This window comes from Zootoca vivipara, chromosome 10 (genome assembly GCF_963506605.1).
Source record: "Zootoca vivipara chromosome 10, rZooViv1.1, whole genome shotgun sequence".
NCBI classification, from domain to species: domain Eukaryota; kingdom Metazoa; phylum Chordata; class Lepidosauria; order Squamata; family Lacertidae; genus Zootoca; species Zootoca vivipara.
Window position 1 is genome coordinate 46117149 of NC_083285.1, and position 21193 is coordinate 46138341.

A 21193-nucleotide genomic window follows, 5' to 3' on the forward strand; every position below is an offset into this window, starting at 1 on the left:
TGAAGTCAAATATTGTCTTTAATAAGGAATATAAAAGGCAAGTCTCCCAGTTACATGGAATAATTCAGTATTTCACCCCAACGAGCTCCACCCATTAACACAGTGAACGCTGTTTCCTCGGTGTGTTTTCTGATAATGCACAAAAAGTGTCCAGCCTCTGCAGCGAAGAGGGATAGCTTGTGAGGAGGAGCTCTAAGGGAAGGTTATGGCAGGGAAAGAGAGATCATGATCAATGGGGGCCGTATGAATTAATTTCAGAAGAGGCTGCCTCCTGGATGTTCCTGTTTAGGAGGCAGGAAGAGCCCAGTTTTAGAAGGATTTGGTACCACTGAGAAGACATGTGCCTTCTTCCCTGTGTTGCTTCATAAGACAGGTACCTGGGCTGGCTACAGTGAACTTGCGTGTTCTCAAAGCAGTCCTTACGCAATAGGCAGTGTTATAACAGAGGCCCACTCGGGTTGTTACCCTACTCCCAAAAGTGTTCTCTGGTCATTAAAAAGGGTTTCCGCTGTTCCTGCTCAGCCAGGGGAGGGCAAAGGATGGAAAAGACATAGACGAGAGGGGAGCTGCTCGGTTTTACAACGCAGTGCAGCTGCCTATAGGGCTGGTAAGAAACTACAGATCCCACTAGCTATTTCCAGCATGGATTCTTAATAGTCTCTTCATCAGGAAAGGAACAACGAAACTGTCTTGCCCACAAAGGAGGAACCCCAAGCCCGCCGACTCACCGGGCGACCCATTTGGCAGCTCTGCAAACCCTTCCCGCTTGTTTCTCTCTTGCACCCCCAAATGCAGCAATGATTAATCTAACCCCAAAGCAGCCTAGAAAAGGAGGCAGGAGGAGAGGAAAGGGTGGGGTGGGGGAAAGGTGTCTCTTCCCCAACACACTCTCCTTTTGCTTCCTTCCTCTCCCACCCCAAGAAAGAGGAGTGCAGTGCAGCACACAGGTCCTCTTGAAACCACAGCACACCAGTCCACAGTAGGGTTCATAAAGCAAACATCGCCTCCTCTTCTTTGTCCTTCTTCCGCGGAGGGCCAGAGCTGCTGTTGGAGGAAGGAGCTCCAGTCGGGGGACTGGGAAGTGTAGGCAGCCGTTCTGCCACTTTTGCTCGCTCTTCCAGGAACTTGTCGAACTCTGGCAAGGAAGAAGAAAAGGGAGAAGGAGGAATCAAATCAGAGTTGGAAGAGCCGTGAGCATTGCTTCTTATGTAATCGTTTCCATGGACTGGAAAATGTGTAATTCCAGATATCTTTGGAGATTGATAGTTCACATTCACTGTTCAGGGGTGCCAATTATAAACACAACGCCTTCATGCAGGACATTTCTACATGATTAAACATGGGAGCAATACATCCCAACAGACCTGTGCAAGGAGAGCCACATTTTGGGATTTTTCAGAAATCCCAAAGATTGAGAAGCCATTTGCACAGATTGCTCATTCATAGAAAATGTTTTTTTAAAAATATATATATAAATGAGTAGACATGGAATCAATCAGCAGACAACATCCCATGCCTGCAAGAATTCATTGGAAACGTAACCCTCAAAGGCAGGGCACAGGGTCTGCTAGCAACTTGCCTTCGCTGGTGACTCCCTTTGGATCCACTGTGTCGTTTCCCTGAGAAAAGAGAACACAAGGAAGTGTGGAAATTATGGCAGATCATATGAAAATGTGCAGGGCTTAATTACATGGACAGAAAATTCCATTTTTATTGGGACAGGGATCTAGTGTGTGCTTACTCGCCTTGGTTTCCTTCACCCATACCAGTAGAAACAGATAGCACTTTAAGGCAGAAACAGGATGACATATGAATAGCAAAAGTCTACTTCCCCAAACCACCATTTTAGTCAAACAACAGCCATTGCCTTTCAGAAAGGATGAAATGCAGCGAAATTAGTTCTACACCAACGTCAGAACAGACAAGACTCCAGGGCAGTGGAAAAAGCAGACCCTGTTTTAGCCAGTAAATGAGGAGGCTGATTCACACAACTAACTTTCCTGTGGCAGGCAGCTTCAGCTATGTTTTGCCTGCATTTTGTTCATGGCAAACTAGTTATCTGAGAATTGAAAACTCAGGTCATGTTTGGGGTTTATGATGATGTAACCCTGGACTGGGGTGTGTGGAAATGAAATGACCCATGGCAGATAGTGTGGCGATGCAAACCACACCTTAGCTCAATATACCGCAAGCATCAGGTGCTTATAGTAGTTTGCAAAGTAGTAAGAATGGGAAGGGGCATTAGAAGCAAAGGAAACTGCATAATGACATGCCAGACCACTGATGCATGTAGCTCAGTGAAGTTTGCCGCAGAGGCAGGCAATGTAGTGCCTTCCAGATGTTGTTGGACTCCAACTCCCATCAGCCCCAGCCAGCGTGGCCAATGATCAGAGATGATGTGAGTTGGAAACAACATCTGGAGGTTTCCAACAGGCATCTTCCAGCCCTACATGGAGATGCCAGGGATGTGAAACTGTGACCTTCTGATGTGCTTTACCCCTGAGCTAGGACCCCAACTCCAGAGACAGAACACCCAAAGGCTGATTCCAGGTAGCTTTGCTAAGCATCTATTACAGATATTTAAAAATAGAAAACTGGCCTCATACCATGTCAGACCACTGGTCCATTTAACTCAGTACTGTAGATACTGACTGGTGGCAGCTCTTTGGGGTTTTAGGCTCTACCACTCACCTAATAAGTACGTTCATAATCAGCCATCACTAACAAGTATGTGCTTTGGCTATGTTACTTACCACATCAGTAGAGAGCCACTGCTCAATATCTTCCATGATGGCAGCTTGGGGGACGGGAACCTGGCAGAGAAAGAGAAAACAACAAAGAAAGGCAGGGAAGAGCATGAATGAAACCCATCCTTGCAAAAAATGCTCTCTTAAGTGACAGCTGCTTATTTTACTCAGCACTTTTTTTTAGGACCAGTATCTGATGGGAATCCATTTCCCGTACCTACGGGACCGCCTCTCCTGGTATGCCCTGCGGAGGACCTTAAGGTCCACAAATAACAATATTTTGGAGATCCCGAGCCATAAGGTGGCTAGATTAGCCTCAACTAGGGCCAGGGCCTTTTCAGTATTGGCCCCGACTTGGTGGAAAGCTCTCTCACAGGAGACCAGGGCCCTGCGGGATTTGACATCTTTCCGCAGGGCCTGCAAGACAGAGCTGTTCCACCTGGCCTTTGGGTTTTGATCTGGGCCATTTTAAAATGAGGCTGCATTTTAAAACCATTTTTTAAGTCTAAATTGTATTTTAATCTGCATTTTAATCAATTGTTTTTCTTTCTTTTACGTTTTATTGTAACATTATTGATGTCAGACGCCCTGAGCCTGGCTCTCACTGGGGAGGGCGGGGTATAAATAAAAAATTATTATTATTATTATTTATCTAATTCCAACATCACTTGAGAATGGTTAGATGATTCTCAGGTTCACCTTTCAAATGGCCTAGGCCTACACCTGACCATGAATGACACTGATAAACAGCTACGTCACGGACTGGGTCTCATGGGGGATATCAATTAAGCAGTAGTTTCAGAAGTGACCCTCAAAGATGGCAAAGTTGTTCAGCCACAAGATCTGTCGTGCATACACAGTATTATCTAATATTATGCCACCTTGGGAAAAAGGGCAGGATATAAATAGAATAAAACCAATTGGGAAGCCCTAGCTGATTTTTAGTCTTTATTAACACAACATGAAAAAAGTTTTTATTTCGATTCTTAGCATGAAACACTAAGAAGGGGCAAACATTTTTTTTAAAATCCAGGATTAGATTTTGGTGAATTGCGACAAGCTGCCTATCACAAGCTGCAATGTATTCCAGTGAACTTCAAATACCACAGAGCAAATCCCTGTAGCCACGGCATTTCGAAAATATCAATATTGCAGTCTTTTGCATTCCTGGTCAATTCAGGACACACCATCCTGTTTTTCAAGCTTTCCTGCATAAATCTAAGAGCAGGCACCCCCAAACTTCGGCGCTCCAGATGTTTTGGCCTACAACTCCCATGATCCCTAGCTAAGAGGACCAGTGGTCAGGGATGATGGGAATTGTAGTCCAAAACATCTGGAGGGCCGAAGTTCGGGGGTGCCTGTCTAAGAGGATCGGAAACTTCTGATTTTATTGAAAGCAGCGAATTTGCACATGCTGAACCACATTCCAGTGCCACAGGGAAATGCCTCAGTGGATTTAACATTTTGCCACCACTTCCTGATGCTAATGCCACTCAATGCTCTCTCTGCCACCACTGAAACAGGCACATCATTATGAGTGAATTGGGATGTGGCATGTCAGATCTGCTAAGGATTCTTCATTCACTTTCTCTCACCCTTCCTGTTCTTAACGGGTCCGTTTCACTTTAAAGTAAAATTCAGTGAGATTGTTAAATGCAATGCTATCTGGACCCCACCCTTCATATTGTCACTTTAGAAAATTGCTATGCTTGCACCTCCAATTTGGAGCACATCTTGGGTCCGGTGGTAAGCCCAGAATTGGTGGACTGGCATGCAAGGTCCACCTGGCCTATCCGTGAACTCCTGGCTATCTTCAGTGAATGGCATGCATTGGAGGTTGCCTTCCTGCATGTCTGAATCTTGGGTACTTGAATGTGCCTGCTCATCTCCGGCATGCCACCTTCAAGATGCTTAAAACCACAGAGCAGCTAATGGCCATGACCTTCCTATGCCCTACTTGTGAACTGTCAGCAGCAGACCTCTAGTTATGGCTAGAAAGCAAATGCTGGATTATCACTTTATGGACCCCGGTGGGACCCAGGAAAGCATCTCATACAATCTTAACACCCATGGAAACGTAAGGCCATGCTAAGACTATTGGACTTAGCTGAGAGGGTGAAGTTGACGTGTGCAATTAAGAGAAAAACCATTGTCAATATTTACTAAAGATTGGAAACTCCTTTGCATGAAAAAGAATTGAAGTGGATTTGCACGAGGATTGAAGAAATTATTGGTTTATAGAAAGAGGAATTGTTGGGTGTTATCCTGGAGTGGATGTCTTGAATATTTTTCTATATATAGCTGACAGACGAAGAATCAGAAGTTCTATTCTTTTCTCTGTTTCTCTCCCCTCCCTCCCTCTTTTATTTCTTTTCTTTTAAATCTATTTTTGGATTGTGTTTTTATTTAGATTAGTGTCTTGGGTATTTGATATTAACCATTGTATACCTTTTTCAAACTTTAATAAAATCTATTGGAAAAAAGAAACAGAAGGCCATGCATAAATTCTTTGGTATTTTAGGTGAAGAGCTGAGCTATTGCTACTGAGCATATAACCTGTATATGCAGTCTAACAGAATTCTGTCTTCATCCTAAACAGAAGGGAAGAGCCTGTGTGATACACTGGATTGTCTGGAATTATACTGTAATTCCAGGAAATGAGGAAGAAGTAGCTATGGCAAGGAGAAAGTCATGCTTCCTACAACGATTCCTTCCAAAATTGGACCCTGTGCTAATCCAAGTTATGGGAAGCTGCTCAAGGTGGAAAAAGTGATCTCCATAATAATGAATTTTCAAAAGTGAGGTTTCCCCTTTCACTGTGAAGAAGTGCTTCCCCCCGTCCTCGCCAGCACTCAGATGATCTCCCAGATTCAGAGATTCTTAAATGCAATAAGGAATTTCTGCTTTAAAAAAGAGACAGAGCGCAGAGGAGAACAACTAGCAATTCCCATAGGTTACCTTAAGCAGAAGTAAAAGCGAACAGATTCTTGCTATTAAGTGTAGGAAATTTTGCTTCCAAATCAAAGAAAAAGTGTAAAAGCAAAATGTCAAACTCCATCTCACCCAAGAAAGAAAAGATCCCTTTAAAGCCATTACTCAGAGCCTGAGCTATTCTTGCCTAACCTTCCTTCCTCTGCCAAGGTAAAAGCTCTTATCTGCCCAGCCTCCACCAGACTGGTTAGCATAACTGGAGATGTGCTGAGGTTTGAGATGGAGTGGCACAATTTAAGAAAACGAAACCAAGATCTCCTTTGTCCCTAGAAGAGCTTTCCAAGACAGAGGGAAGAGAGGCATACACAAGCCAGTTGGTACAGTGTGTGGGCACACCTTGGACAAAGCATCTCAATTGGTCTTCTAATCCTGTAGCCATTTCCCTCCACTGGTTCAACTGTATATATTGAATTTGGAACCACAGAAATAAAAATGACAGACAGCCCAATACTGATCAAGTTACGAGTGTAAGTTCCCCTTGAGCTGGCTCTTATTGGGTGGCAGAATCCTGAAATGTTGGTGCTGCATGGAGGATATGGAAAATGGTGTGTCATGCATGAGCTCCCTTCTGTGATGTGGCAACCTAAGAGCTGGCCAGTAGTACTAACCCATCATCCCATAGATGTTCTCACCTGGTGGGAGAAACATCTCTAGTCTCCAGTGCAGGAGGAAAAGACAGCAACGGATCATGGGTACAAGATGCCTGGCTGAAAGAGGCTTGGGGGGGGGGGGAGGTTATACTAATAGATTCAGAGATCAGTTTTTATTCCACTAAGGAAAGAATGGAAAATCTCTAGCCTGCCAGGCTTAGGGTTGCCAGATTTCAAAAAGTAAAATTCCTGACATCCACAAAGTTGTTGAGCTTTTTAAGGAAGACCCCAAAATTTTTAAGCATTGTTGTTGAACATACCCCCCAAATAGTGATGTTAAGCCAGGGGTAGGCAACCTCAGGCCCGTGGGCCGGATGTGGCCCAATCATCCATGGACGGTCCAGGAATCAGCATGTTTTTACATGAGTGGAATGTGTCCTTTTATTTAAAATGGATCTCTGGGTTATTTGTGATTTCATTTTTTTTCCTTTCCAAAATATAGTCCAGCCCACCACATGGTCTGAGGGATGGTGGACCGGCCCATGGCTGAAAAAGGTTTCTGACCCCTGTGTTAAGCTTTTGGAGCTGTTTCTATTGCTTTTTCATATATCCAGGTTTTCCCTTACATTTTTACGATTTGGCAAAATTTTCCCAGCACCATTTTTACACCCGGAAGCCAGGACATGTCAGGAGTTTTCCTGACATATGCAGCCAGGCCTCTCTTTGCTTCTGGCACTCCAGTATATATCCCTATCCCAACCTGCATTGAACTGGCTTCCTGGCCAGACTGCCATGTTTCAATTCTGTGTGCTGATGAAGATACTCTATTCCCAGTGCACAACAAGGAAGGCAAAGTAGAGGCATGTGTGTCAGAGAAAAAGCATGTGATGTATCTAAATATGCGTGCTTTAGCCCCATCCATTCTCTGTGTTGGTCCTGCCCACTTTGGGCATGCAGCCACAAACTACTGTACTTTCCTCCAAGGGAATCCTTCCCCTTAGAGGGGAAAATATTCTGCACCATTGCACTATGTTGATGAGAACATAAGGCTTAAAAACGGTTCCTTGTTTTCTTTCCTTGTGTTAAGATTTCTCCAGTCCATGAAGCCTTACGGACTGTGGATTCTATTACTGGGAGAGGTTGCTTGACTTCCAGCCCAGCCACATTACTTTCTCTGATGTCTGTCCCCACACACTGTTCAGCCAACACCGCACCCTTGCATAGCAGCCTCTATTTTGCTCTTCCTTGGCAGCGACACATTCTCACCATTCCTTGGCGCATCATCCAGTTTGCGATTGGGGCTCCATCAGTGGAAGCACCTGGCTCTGGCTAGTTGAGAGAGAGTTTGCTTTCAAAGCAGCTGGAAAAGGTGGGAAATGTGGGGCAGGGTAGGGAGAAATGCAGGCGCCTTCCAGGATAAAGGGCTCGTGAGCTCAGAAGGGAGAGCAGCCCCCCCCTCTCCTACAAATTAAAGAGAGCTGGGAAATTTCCTTCCTCCCCATTTTTGTTGAGACACAAACAGAGTGAGGGAGAACCCCCCCAACCGAGCTCATGGCTTATGACCATAAAGATATAGTTGCATTGCCTCCGGGGACGGAAAGGTGTGCAAACCCTAAACCAGTTTCTTTCCCTATGGATGGGAAGGTCTGAGTTGAAGAAGGATGGCCTGCAAGCCTTCTAACCCAGACCTTGAAAACAAGCAGGATTTTAAAGCCTGTGTGATCATAGTTAGTCCAACCTCATATACTTAACAATGCATCGGGCCCAGGGGCTAATCCAGCTGCATTCCTTGCCAGACTGCTCCACACCCTTCTCAAGTGGCTTTGCCTGGCTAGAATGTCCCATTGGACTATAATAATATCTCTTGACAGAGAGACAGAGAGACAAGAAAGAGAAAAGAAACCTCTAATTTTGTGTGGCTGGAATGTAGCCTACAATATGATGGCACAAGTCATATCCTTTGCTCTGCCCACCTTTGCCTCTGGTCCCACCACTGCAAGCCCATCCTATCACTGGCTTGTGGCCCCTGGAAGGTTTCTTAAGATGGAATGCAGCCTGGAAAAGGCTCCCCACCTCTGTATTAGCCCCTGGGTGGATCCCCTAGACATTACATACATGCACAACCTCTTTTTACTGTATTTTTGTGATTTTAAAATGATTATTTAGTTGCAGGTTTTTAAGGCTTTACATCTTGCATTTTGATAGCTGCTACTAACTTGTTACAGCTCAGAACCATAATACACATCAGCAGTAACTGAAAATGGCTGTAGTATTACTGAATTATTATTATTTTTACTTTTTCGTCTTATTGATCGAGAATTGTTTCAAAACGTTACTATTTCTCTGTATGTACTGAATTCTTAAATAAACTGCTTGATATGCTGATGCTTGCTTGCTTGCTTGTTGTTGCTTTGTGCTGTACAATTAGGTAAAAAAGGTAAAGGTAAAGGGACCCCTGACCATTAGGTCCAGTCGTGACCGACTCTGGGGTTGCGCGCTCATCTCGCATTATTGGCCGAGGGAGCCGGCGTATAGCTTCCAGGTCATGTGGCCAGCATGACAAAGCCGCTTCTGGCAAACCAGAGCAGCACATGGAAACGCCGTTTACCTTCCCGCTGTAGCGGTTCCTATTTATCTACTTGCATTTTGACGTGCTTTCGAACTGCTAGGTTGGCAGGAGCTGGGACCAAGCAACGGGAGCTCACCCCGTCACAGGGATTCGAACCGCCGACCTTCTGATCAGCAAGCTCTAGGCTCAGTGATTTAACCACAGCGCCACCTGGGTCCTTGTACAATTAGGTACTTATGATTTAATAGTGTGCAGTTGCATGTTCTGCCACTATCGCTGTGGGGACAGGGGAGATGTGTGAGTCCATGTTTAGGTGTTAATGAGATAGGAAAATACACGAAACTATGTAATTAACCTCCAAACCTGCTCTGATGAACTGAGTGAGCAATGACCTAGGTCAGGAACTGGCGTGGGGGGAGGGGAGAAGAACGATCCCCCTCCGGTCCGCATACCGGCACGCCCCTTGCCCTGTCCCAAAGGTGATTTACGACCTGAGGCTGGCGAGCTCTCAGGCACGCGTAGCAGAATACTCACAGAGATATTAAGCACAGTGTAGAGCCACGAGGTGTGCACTAAACTACTTTATTGCTAAGTCTAGAAACGACAGAAAGCAAACATGTCTTCTCATGTCCGAGAGAAGAGCAGGGAAAAAACCAGTGGCAGGAAACAGAATACAAACATCCGTCTCCCGTGACTCCAGCAGTCCTTCTGCTGAAAACATAAACACAGTCTTGTGACCGTCCAATAGCTGCGCGGTGAGACAACAGAAACCTAACACTACTCCCACTAGCTCCAGCCAGCATGGTCCATAGTCAGGAATTTTGGGAGTTGTAGTCCCCCCAAAAGCCTCATACGGAGGGCACCGTGGTATACATGGACCTACAGCTGATGTCTTGGGAAGGCAGGGGGCTAATCTTTTCCATGGAGTGGTCATGGAATACCTTTATAGTTAGCAACTCACCGCTGCTGTGTTCTGTTGCCGGGCATCCAAGGCTCCAGCTAGTCCTTGCCTGGCCAGAGGGTCTTCATATTTCACCCTGGAAGAGAGAAACAGGTCAAAGAGAGAAAAAACCAAGCGGAGAAGCTACTGAAGGTTATGCGCTATGGCATCGTCTTTGAAACTAGATATAGAAAATGGATGTGCTTGGGGGTCCTGCTTTTCCTACGTACACAGGATTGTTTACATCCTTTGTCATAAGGAAGAACGACTGAAATTTGGTGAACGTCAACCCACACACTCTCTCATTGACAGCAGGGCCAAGCTGGGATAATTTCTGTGAAAATGTTAATATTCAAAGGACACTTACTAACCATTCGGCAATTTTTCAGGCTGGATGTACATGTGCTAACAAGAGCCCCAATGGGCTAGGATAGTCTAAGTGGTCATTATATGAAGCACTGACTTATTTCTAAATGGACACTCTTTGCCCTTTGTGACATAAGCTCATAGACCAATTGGATCAATTGCAGCACCGTGATGTCATCAGGTCTAATATGTGATGCAGATTGGGTGGGATCACTTGACGAAACAGAGAAAGAAACAAAGAGCACCAGGGCAAGAGCAGGGGAGTGGTGGTGAATAGTCACAGACAGCCATGGAAAAGTTTATAGCGTTATAAAAGGTGTCCAGGTTCCAGGGGGTGGAACCTGGACATTGCCCGTTTTGAAGTGGGTCTGAACCAGTGGAACACGACTCAGTTGTACTTAGGAATCCCAACAAATGTGACGATTATCTATTTGGCTGCCATGAGTGCTCAAATAAATGCATGAAAAAGTGAGCAATGCAATTTATAAACAAATAATAAACAAATCCATGCAAGGCAGGTTAGTCTGAGAACCAGTGACTTGCCCAAAAGGATGCCCTGTGAGCATTATGGCTGAACAGTGGATTTTAGCATGGCTCATCTATATCTACACCCAAAGCTTTTGCTATTATACTACCTTAGCTCTCTCACACACATATATACCTTGTTTCTCAAAAAATAAGATGTAGCCATAATATAAGCCATAGCAGGATTTTTAAGTATTCAAGGAATATAAGCCATACCCTGAAAATAAGGCATAGTGATAGGCGCAGCAGCAATGCCAGCCGCGGCAGGAGGAGGAGGAGGAAAAAAATAAGACATCCCCTGAAAATAAGCCATGGTGTGGTTTTTTTGAGGAAAAATTAATATAAGACAGTGTCTTATTTTCGGAGAAACACGGGGGGTATGCATAGTTAGAGATCCCACTGAAACAGCCCTAAAGTTGCACCAATATTCCATGAGTTTTGGGAGTTTATTGTGGATTTTGCAACATGACCTAGCACTGTGAGTATCAGTCTTGGTCCTGGTGTCAAACCCAAGCTCACCCATGTACTAAGAGGTTCTAGGCATACCCTTTCTCTCCATCTCAACCTGTAACATAAAGAGGGACTGCCCTCGAGGGTTTGAAGGAAGGTAAAATGATATAAGGAAATGTGTCTATCACGCACCTTAGGGATAGGCTATAAATAGAGATTATCCCATATAGGCATACTAGCATACTCAGACCATACACAACTCCTTCATTGCTAATATACACCACACATCTAGAGTTGTGTGTAGAAGTAAGTAAATAATAATAATAATAATAATAATACAGTAATAATAATTTAAAAAGAACATTTTGTGCCCAGACATTCCAAATTCTGGACCAAGAAAATTTCTGCACTCTATATTGTTCAAATGAAGTACATATGCATAATTTCTCTTATTTTGTACAACAGATGCTGTGATCTTTACAATCTTGCATGATTTAGCCTGGTATTGCTAATTATGAGTGGAGTCAAGGAAATATGGTGGACACTGAAGCTTTAACCCAACCACCTCTCCACCTCCTGAGATTTCTGCAAACATTGCCTCCACGCTTTCAAGCAGAGCTTTTAAGACACAGGGACTAGAAAACTGCCATTTATATATTAAAAGGGGGGGAAAAGAGAAAGCTGGGATTCTCAGAAAACTAAATTCTGCACTCACTGTTTCTGCACTTTTTCTATGCTACTGCAGAACTGTGACATGCATATAAATCTGAATGCACTTCTGTTCTACCTAAGCACATGCCCTTAAAATACATTCTACATCCCTCCACATTTCTGTTTTGTTTTGAGAGACACAGTGGGCAAACGTATGCGGTGCAGATGGGCTTGGACAGATGTAACTGTTTCTGATTAATCAGTGCATGCACAGCTACAACAATACCTCTGCACTCAAATATCATGACTGCCCCATTTCCTGCGAGAAATACCTTCAGTTTCAAGACCACCCCGCCAACCCTTTGCCCCCACCCTCCAATCTATGCAGATTATTTCTTACACAGGAAGGCCAAAGTTTCCTTGGACGATGATATCCCAGTGGTGAGCTCCCCCAAGCCATGTCTCTGTCCCTCCCATGGTCACCGGGAACTGTTCCCTGCTGGGGCCAAGGGGTTGGGCCACTTTTGCTCAAACTTTTCAAAAAAGAGCTCGTCCGTGAAAGGCCCGCTGTGCACAATGGCGTCAAGAATGAAGTAGAGTGCCACCACCATGCCGCTGATGAGGCAGAAGGGCAAGAAGGGTTTGAGGTGCTGCCAGAAAGTCTGCAGACAGATGTTCATGGGGCTCTGGGAAGACGCACGAGCCAGCTGTGGTGGTTGTCCACAAAAGGGGTCTCGGTCTGGAAGCAAAGTCGCAGGAAGGGAGGGGGAAAAAGGCACAGGAGAGCATGAGGGGCTGTAGAAGAGACAGTCCTGAGATGGCTTGCTGGCAAGAAAAGTAGGAGGCAGATAGTCCAGTTGGGAGAAAGAGGAATAAATAGAAGGAGCCTCTTTATCGGAAAGATCACACTCGTCACAGGAGGATCAGGTTTTGCTGGAGAAGTTAACAGTGCTCAGTTCCAGGGTTGGGAGGAGAGTGGCCGGAGTGTGCGCCAAGAGGTTGGGTTTCAGCATAAGATCAGCTGCTTCCAGCCTTCTCGCTCTCTGCCTTGTTTCTGCACCATTCGACTGCACTCCGCACTCAGCAAACCATTTGCTGAGAACATTCGGACAGCCTGGTACACAGGCTCACAGCATCCTTCTCCCTGTGTCTGGTGTGCTTCCTTCAGTTGGTGAACTCGGCTGGCTCTTTGCGAGGGCAATCTGTGAGTCAAGAATTATAAGCCCTTTCAGCGGCAGAAAGAGCTGCAGCAACGGCAATTAGAAGGATGCTGGCTCGCAGCCCGGTTTGCTAAGTGTTTGGGGTGGAGTGCATTTCGTGCCCAAGCGTAACCGCACATGCCCAAAACAAACATCTGTTTCTACAATCAGTAGGGGTCACTGAAAGGCTTCTTGCAGGTTTGCATTACCGAGCCTAGGACTTTTCCCTCAGACACATCTGTGGGTTTTGGAACAACAAGGCCGAATTTGCAGAGTACAATGGAAAGACCAGATCTTCCACACCTAAGTCCTCTACAGAATAACCATGCTTAGCATTATATAGTACTTCCTGAGCACGCAGAGTGCTCTGCATAATTTTAACCAGAAATCCTTCAAGCAGCCAACCTGAAAGATAGGTCGTAATTATAACCAGCCCCATATTGCAGATTTGGGATGGAGGGGGAAAGGGAGGCTGTGAGAATAGTGGCTGCCCTGAAGCCAACTGGTGAATTCATGGCTGAGGTGAAATTGACCTCAGGAACTTCCTCGTAGAGTTTAGCTGAAGCATCAGGCTCATCCTATTTGCGGGAAGTAAAGGAGATGGGGAATGTTTCAAGCCAAGATCCACTCAGTAGTCACTGGCCATCAATTCCTCATCCCCTTGATGTTCCACCATGATGTCCTGTTGCACAGGGGGAGTGTTCTGGGGAAAACATTTGATGGCCCTTCTTCCCAGAAACCCCCACAGCTCAATGGTACATCATGGTATAGCATGTGAAGAGGCTTCTGGGGGGAAAAGACTGTGGCTGTCAGAAGGAACACTGACTGCCCCAGCTGTTACTGCCATGTGGTGGCTGTGAAATAAGGCATAAGGATGTGAATCCTTGAAATTGTCTCCAAGTTCCACAAAAAGTTTTCATTGGAGACCTTTTGGCCTACTCTTACATTTTGGCTCTCAAGAAATCTAGATCATTGTAACTGGGACAGCAGGAGCAAACAAGGTATGTGACTAAAGATACAGATAATGTATGGTGCAGGGAAAAGTAAACCTCCTCTCTACAGGAATATTCATTCCTTGCTTTAACCCCCCCCCCCAAAAAAAAATAGTTCAAGTCATTTTTGCATGTGTGAGATTTGTTTTCAAAACTAAGGAGAAAAGGGAGATTCCAAAATCTAGAGACTTTCACTCTAGGTTACCCCAGAGAATTTTTTAAAATGCATTTATTTACTTAGTACCGCAATAGCTATTTCCCTCTGGGGACTGTACAAGAAAATACTAAAGCAAAATATAAAAATCATATGAATTCTGTAATGGAAAGAAGCAATGCTAAGTACAGTAGGTGCATTAGAAGAAGAGGTTTCTCTCCTTTTCCAGGCTACCAGCATGGGCCACCATAAGAAACAAAATACAAGTATTGGGTATAGCTGGTGTTTACTCTCCTGGAGTATTCTCTGCAGCACTGACACACAGTTCTGCTCTCCATTTGGCCCACACTGTTAACAATAAATTATCCATTTCACTGCTGCTAAAATTACTGGAAGCCATTAAAGAATGACAACAAGGGGGGAAAAAAGAGTAGTGGAGAGAGTTAAATGCTAATGAAAATTCAAGTCTGCCTTCATTAGTTCTGGTGGGGATGGAAAACAGCAGCAATAAACAAAACAAAAACAAATCCGTCTCCTAAAAGACCAGGGTTTTAAACAGTACAGACAGTCTGCTCTTGAAATCTGGAACTCCACCACCAAAGAACATTCAGACTGGAAAATCAAAGATGGGTGTGATGTTGGAAGACTCACTCCTGCGCTACAAGCAACCATGCAAAAGGGAAATGGAAGCCGGCAAAAGAGCAGGGACAAACATGTAGGCTTTTTCCTATCCAGAAAAACTGGGCATAAGCAGGGCTGAGCCAACAGAGTTTGGAAAACAAAATATCTAACAGCGATTCACTGAAAATAGAAACTATTTGTCCCCAAAGGACTCTGTACTGGCACTCAAGTCCCTAGGGGGCTTCAACGACACATGCTGAGTACAAGCTTGTTTGTTTCGTATCTCTTATTAAACATACTATTCATCCGACAAGCACCCTGGATTTCAGTTTTTCCTTTTCCTACTTGTGATACACTAGAATTTAGGGCTTATCCATTTGCTTAAGCACATGGAAAAAAATATCAAGGGGCAGAGGGCCACAGTTTCTAGCAAAATAAGTCCTGCATTTGAAAAAATAAAATAAAAATTCTGCATGGATATAAATCATATTTTGCACCAAAAGCCAAATTCCTCTGTTTCTATACATTATGCAAACCTGCATAACTTCTCTTGTTTCGGGTATGAATGAATGAACATTCATTCTTAAGCCTGAACAGCCAGCATGCAACTCTTGTATACAACACCTAATTTGCCGCAGCAGGTGCTGTCACTTACTCTTTGCGCTGATCGGCCAAGTTGCTGCCTCGGGTCAGTGCAAACATGTCAAACTCTTCCTCCAGCTTGCCAGAATTGTTGAGGGACTGCAGTCCTGCACTGACGCTCCCGGAACCCAGATCTGCAAGGTGTAGAAAGTCAGGAACAAGGTAACATCTAACGCACGTTCCGATCAGCAAAGCATAATGTGATATACTACCTGTCTGAAAATAGGATCACAGGAGGTTTCATTTCTTTTTGCCGGAAGGGATAATTTTATGAAGGGTTGCATGCGCCATGCCTCCTCTGTAAGCCACCTCTCCCCTCCCTCCAACCCCCCCCCCCATCCCAAGTGCTACTATCAGGGTAAGTAATGAACATCTGCATACGTTTGCTGGCTCGACCTGACTGATTCTGCTACCTTATATTAAATTAATTCTGAAGTTTTTAAAGCAAGGACTGGGGGGACATAAAGAAGAAAAGATACAGAAGCTAGAAGACAGGTGAGCTAGTGGCTCCCAGAATCATGGGGCTGGGGTAGGGGGCAGAAAAGGGAACGACACAGCAGAAGGGAAACAGGTAAGTTACTCACTCATTTCTGCAAGCTGAGATGAAAGCGTGGAGGCGGCTTCTGGGCTTTTTTCTACTGCTTTAGGTCCCACATCAACCAAATTGCTTGCATTTTCTGCATTGCTTAGCTGCTTTAAAGAGACAGAAAGTTTGCTTCATTATTTTGAAACTATTCTCACAGCATTTCTAACCAACAGCAACAACAGCAACAACAACAATAAAATTATCCTTATTTATTACTTATACCCCACCCATCTGGCCGAGCCTCCCCAACATGGTTCTGCTTCAGGAGGCCATGAGTTTTGAATAACTGAGGAAATCTAAGACACCATTCATCACCCAAAATAGTCTGAGAAATTTGGAAATAATGGAATCAGCCTCACCAAGAATAAGACAAAATATCTGACTCCACCACACTGAGGACTATCTTACCCTTCTAAGAAACATGAATAATAATAATAATAATAATAATAATAATAATAATAATAATATATTTACACCCCACCCATCTGGCTGGGTTTCCCCAGCCACTCTGGGCGGCTTTCAACAGAGCATCAAAAACCTTGTTAGCATGCATTAAAAGGAAGGAACACTCATTCACCTTAGCAGGCTGGCCAGATCGGAGCCGTTCGAACCTATGAGAAAGAGAGAGGTGAGCAGATGGGCTCAGGTGGAAGGCTTACACAAGCTGTTTTGCTTGCAAGGAGGTGAGGGCAGGGGAACGAGCAGGGGAGGGGCATGGGAATACCGTTCGTGGCGCAGGAAAATGTTGTTGAGGTTGTCATTGACAATGAGCAGCTCCTCTGTTAGCTGTTCATTGAGGATGCGGGGGATCAGCTCCAGCACACGCTGCTGCATCGCTTTACATGTCCGGTTCAGTTCCTACCCGCGGTAAGAAAACGTACATTGTGAAAACTGAACCAAAAAGCCTAGGTTAACAAGTGGCAGCTAGTAACCAGCCCGGGCTAAAAATCCGTTCCTATTGCTCAAGTCACTGGCACGATGGGTTATTTTTGTCGGCATAAGCTAAGCCCACCTCAGCACTTGCTGGCCTGAACCAAGTTAAGTCCTTACTCACAGCAGCAGAAGCAAACTTGTGTTGCAGCCGCTTCCTACCTGGAGCAGGTCAAGGTCGGAGGTTTCAGCTTGTCCTGGCACAAGCTCTGTGAGCATCTCAGACATCACTTTCACATTCCCATTCACCACTTCCAACTCGCTGCGTAGTTTCCCAATCTGAAAGCACAAACGCCCACCCATTAAGTCCAGCTGGGCTTTCCACTCTCAGAGAAGGACGAAGGAAATTACCTTGTATTATCAGACAACTGATTGACCTAGCCCAGTACGATCTGATCTCTCCAGAGACAGGTTTTCCCCCATCCTGCTGCCTGTGATGTATATCTGTGTATACATACGTGTGTGTGTGTGTGTGTGTGTGTGTGTTAGGACCTGGCCATACCCTTGCTAAACAAATGAGACCTCTGACAGTGCTCCTTCAGGCACATTTTCATTACTGTTGTAACTGTGGAACTTGCAACCATGGAAGAACCGGGGTTCCTTTTAATGAAATAGTCTTTTCTCCATATAAGGAATTGAATGGCTTGTGGAACTCGGGGGGGGGGGAGGGACCCCCCAAGCTGGATGTATTGCAACAACATCACTATACTGTAGAGATGGAAAGACCTAGAAAAAACCCGGAAAAATTGGAAAAGTGTGTGGAATATTCAAACTATATCAAACTGTGGTCCCCCCCCCCCCAAATTTTCCTGGGGAAAAAATGGCTTTGGGAAAAAACAGGTCCCACCCCCCAATTTTCCCATTCCCCCCCCCCTCCAGGCCTTCCCATCTCTATTACGCTGAAGTTGAACCTACCTGGTCTGGTGTTGGTGTGATGGGGGCATCTGTGGTGGCCCCTGGAGAGACAGGGAGAGACACAGGATGCAGAATAGACTCTATTGCTTGAGGAGAGTCTGCTGCTGGTGAATTCCCTCCGGTAGGGGAGCCCGAGGTATATACGGTCTAGAGAGGAATCCGTAAAATAAAAGAGAAAGCGGTTCAGTAAGAGCTGAAAAAAGCAAAGGATATTTATTTTTATTCCAACTTTATTAATTCACCCAGCTACGGCAGGCATCCCCAAACTGCGGCCCTCCAGATGTTTTGGCCTACAACTCCCATGATCTCTAGCTAACAGGACAAGTGGTCAGGGGTGATGGGCACTGTAGTCCAAAACATCTGGAGGGCCAAAGTTTGGGGATGCCTGTTCTACGGTGTTTTCTACTTTCTTTGGTGTTCCTCCGAGTAATTTGTTTATTAATTACATTTATATGGCACCTTTTTCTTCCAAGGAGCTCAAGGTAGTATACATGGTTCTCCTCCCCATTTCATGCATGCAACAACCGTGTGAGGTGGGTTAGGCCAAGAGATGGTGACTGGCTCAAGGTCACCCAGTGAGCTTCAGGGCTGAGTGGGGATTCGAACCCTGCTCTCCCAGGTCCTAGTCCAATACTCTAGCCATTACGCCACAATGGCTTTCCAGTAACGAGCTGGACATGAAGCCCACCAACCTCCTTACATTCTCTGGGCTGACCGTTAATCCTCCTCTATGGATTCCAAAACAGACTGCCCTCACTGAGACGCACCCCAGCCACAGGTCCCAATGAGCTGGCGGAAACTAGGTTTTCATCTCCGTATGTGCAGTGAGGACTCTAGTAACCCTCAATGTACTGCTTGCTTTTTAAAATTGAAGAGACTGAATTAGGTCTTGTACTAATGGAGAAACGGCTGAAAATATACTAGGGTCCAACCTTTCAGGCCAGCTTTTCTTCACCATTGTGAAGTAGGAAACCATTTCAGACAAATCCAAATGTTTCCAATAATCCAAATGTTGCTGTATCTTATAAAATAGCGAATAAACCTATCTGCATTATATCTGAATGCAACAGCAGTGCATACATTATTGCTGAAAATGCAGGGAACATTCAAATTTTTTACACTTTATCTTGAACACAGAATCTGGACTCTCAGTTTGTTCCACTTCTGCAAATGCCTTTCCCTATGGTTCTTCACTCTTCACATTTGACTGGCTTTGTATTTAAGCCCTTCCAGGGCAGTCTTGAGCAGATTGGGCGCCCTGGCGCTGAGGGGCGGAGATCGCTCTGGCGCCCCACCCTTGCAGGGCGCAGCATGGTTTCTGCGCGGCTTTGCCACACAGTGCCCTGCCTACCGGCCCGGCGCCCTGGCGCACCGCGCCACCAGGGCTCTACCTAGAGCCGGCCCTGAGCCCTTCCCTCGTCGCCATAGACAAGAAGCAACAGCATGCAGGCGAGTGCTTGGGATTCCATGCAGGCTTGTGAACTGGATGGCGGAGAAGGTGGGGGCAGTAGCTCACTGCATCTCTCCCCCAAGCATGAAAACTAAGTGGGCTGCCAAAGGAGAGAGGGAACCCCCCCCTCCTCTGTCCCTAGAACAGAACTGCAGCAGGCTGGTGCAAGAGGAATGGAGCTCTCTGCCTCTCTTTTGCCAGCCCCTAGCAAGCTAGTAAATATGCTTGCAGGCTAGTAACTTTTGTGGAGTTATTTGCAAGGCTGCCTTATGCTCTTTCAGGAGCTACGGGCTTAAAAAGACCCTCGTGACGAAAGGAAAGTGTTAACCTTACCCTTTGCGGTGTATGGATGGGTGAGAGCATATCGAGATCAGTCATGGGAAACTCCAAGCCTTTCCTCCTCAGGTCCTCATAAACAGCCACAACTCCTGTCAGGTCTGGTGTACTACGGAATGCATCTGCCCAGGACTGCAGAGACAGAAAACAGGTCTCATAATCTGTCTTCCCTTTCTTAAATTCTCATGGGGGAGAAGAGCAGGGTGTGTTATTGCTAAGACTCTGTAAGAGCACAGAAAAATTGCATAATGTGGTATCGGGAGCAGGATTCAAGTTTCCTGAAAATCTCTGCTTTATTTGTTTATTTAGCTTCTAGGCCTTATGGCTTCAAATATATGTATTAAAAAATGTGTCAACTATGTCAGCTGAAACTTCAGCAGTGGCTGAATAATGTTTGGTAGCTGAAAGCAGGCTTCAGTGCCCTGTCTGCCTTCTTCTTCCTCCTACCTTCCTTCGTCCGACGCAGGGATACATTATGCAAAACAGCATATGCAGAACACATTATGCAAATGAGATAAAATTATATTATGCAAATTGAATCTCTCTCTCTCTCTCTCTCTCTCTCTCTCTCTCTCTCTGTGTGTGTGTTGCAGAATTCAACTTTTCTGGACTGAGGATTTGGATTGTAAAGAGTGTAATTTTTTACTTTTTAAGAAACAGAATACACTCAGACCTGAAAAAAACCTGGGTGTGTGCCTCAGCCCAGGTTCAGACTCAAAATAACTATATATATTGTGGGGCTCACGTTTTAATTCTGTGTCACTGTTCGCATGCAGCATGGTAGGGGCAGACACTGTGCTAGAGAGATTAATGCACAAAGTAGCACCTTGCCATACTTATATAATAATAATTTAATAATTTATTATTTATACCCCGCCCATCTGGGGTATACTTACGTCTGAACTGACATCCTTTGCTCCCTTCTGTTTCATTTGCTGGGAGTTATTTGCCCGCGAAGGAAGGCAACTGTGCACACTTGTTGCAACTCATCTCATGCACTCACCTGTATGAGGGTCAGCACCTTGTCATGTACAATGGCCGGAGGGTTGTTTTTGGGAAGAATAGTTCGCACCAGCACACCTTCCACAAAATCCTGGCTAGCAATCAGCGTGTGGAAGCGGTGGCCACAGTTTTTGACACATGTTTCAAGGACCTGTAGAACCAAATAAGATCTCAGTGAAGGTGTTTTAGGTCCTCCTTCCCATGCAATCCCAACTGGAAATATCAGTATATCCACTGCAAAAGTTCCAAGTGGCAGGCAGGCATAAGGATATGTTTCGGTACCCAGGGTATTTCCACTTGCTTTTGACTAAATCAAACACGCACAACATATTTTTGTAGTCTTTTGGCGCTTCCCCACTGCTTAATCCAAGATTTAACATCCCCGCTCAAAGGTTTTTATTTTATTTTATATACCTTCAGACTATCTCTGTCATTGTTTTAACTACTGAAGTAAACAGAATCAAATGATTATAATGGCACCCTGCCCTAAAACTCCCCCTGAAACAGATGGCAAGAAGAAAATGCAGAAGGCTGCTG

At 45.1% G+C, this 21193-nt stretch overlaps 1 protein-coding gene across 4 annotated transcripts in view; it reads right to left on the minus strand.

Annotated features, from left to right (window-relative positions):
- TOM1 (target of myb1 membrane trafficking protein) overlaps positions 1-21193 on the minus strand; it is a 33363-nt gene continuing 12170 nt past the window's right edge. Inside the window, exons 4-16 of one of the 4 annotated variants that reach the window (XM_035126694.2) lie at positions 20658-20807; positions 19652-19786; positions 17869-18015; positions 17116-17232; positions 16748-16881; positions 16601-16634; positions 16022-16130; positions 15451-15571; positions 9859-9934; positions 7595-7657; positions 2754-2813; positions 1580-1619; positions 1-1135 (exon numbers count right to left, since the gene is read on the minus strand). In XM_035126694.2, the coding sequence (XP_034982585.2) occupies positions 987-1135; positions 1580-1619; positions 2754-2813; positions 7595-7657; positions 9859-9934; positions 15451-15571; positions 16022-16130; positions 16601-16634; positions 16748-16881; positions 17116-17232; positions 17869-18015; positions 19652-19786; positions 20658-20807 (1335 nt within the window). In that variant the 3' untranslated portion in view covers positions 1-986. The remainder of the gene's footprint in view (positions 1136-1579; positions 1620-2753; positions 2814-7594; positions 7658-9858; positions 9935-15450; positions 15572-16021; positions 16131-16600; positions 16635-16747; positions 16882-17115; positions 17233-17868; positions 18016-19651; positions 19787-20657; positions 20808-21193) is intronic. The other 3 variants (XM_035126696.2, XM_035126697.2, XM_035126698.2) reach the window with 3 other exon arrangements.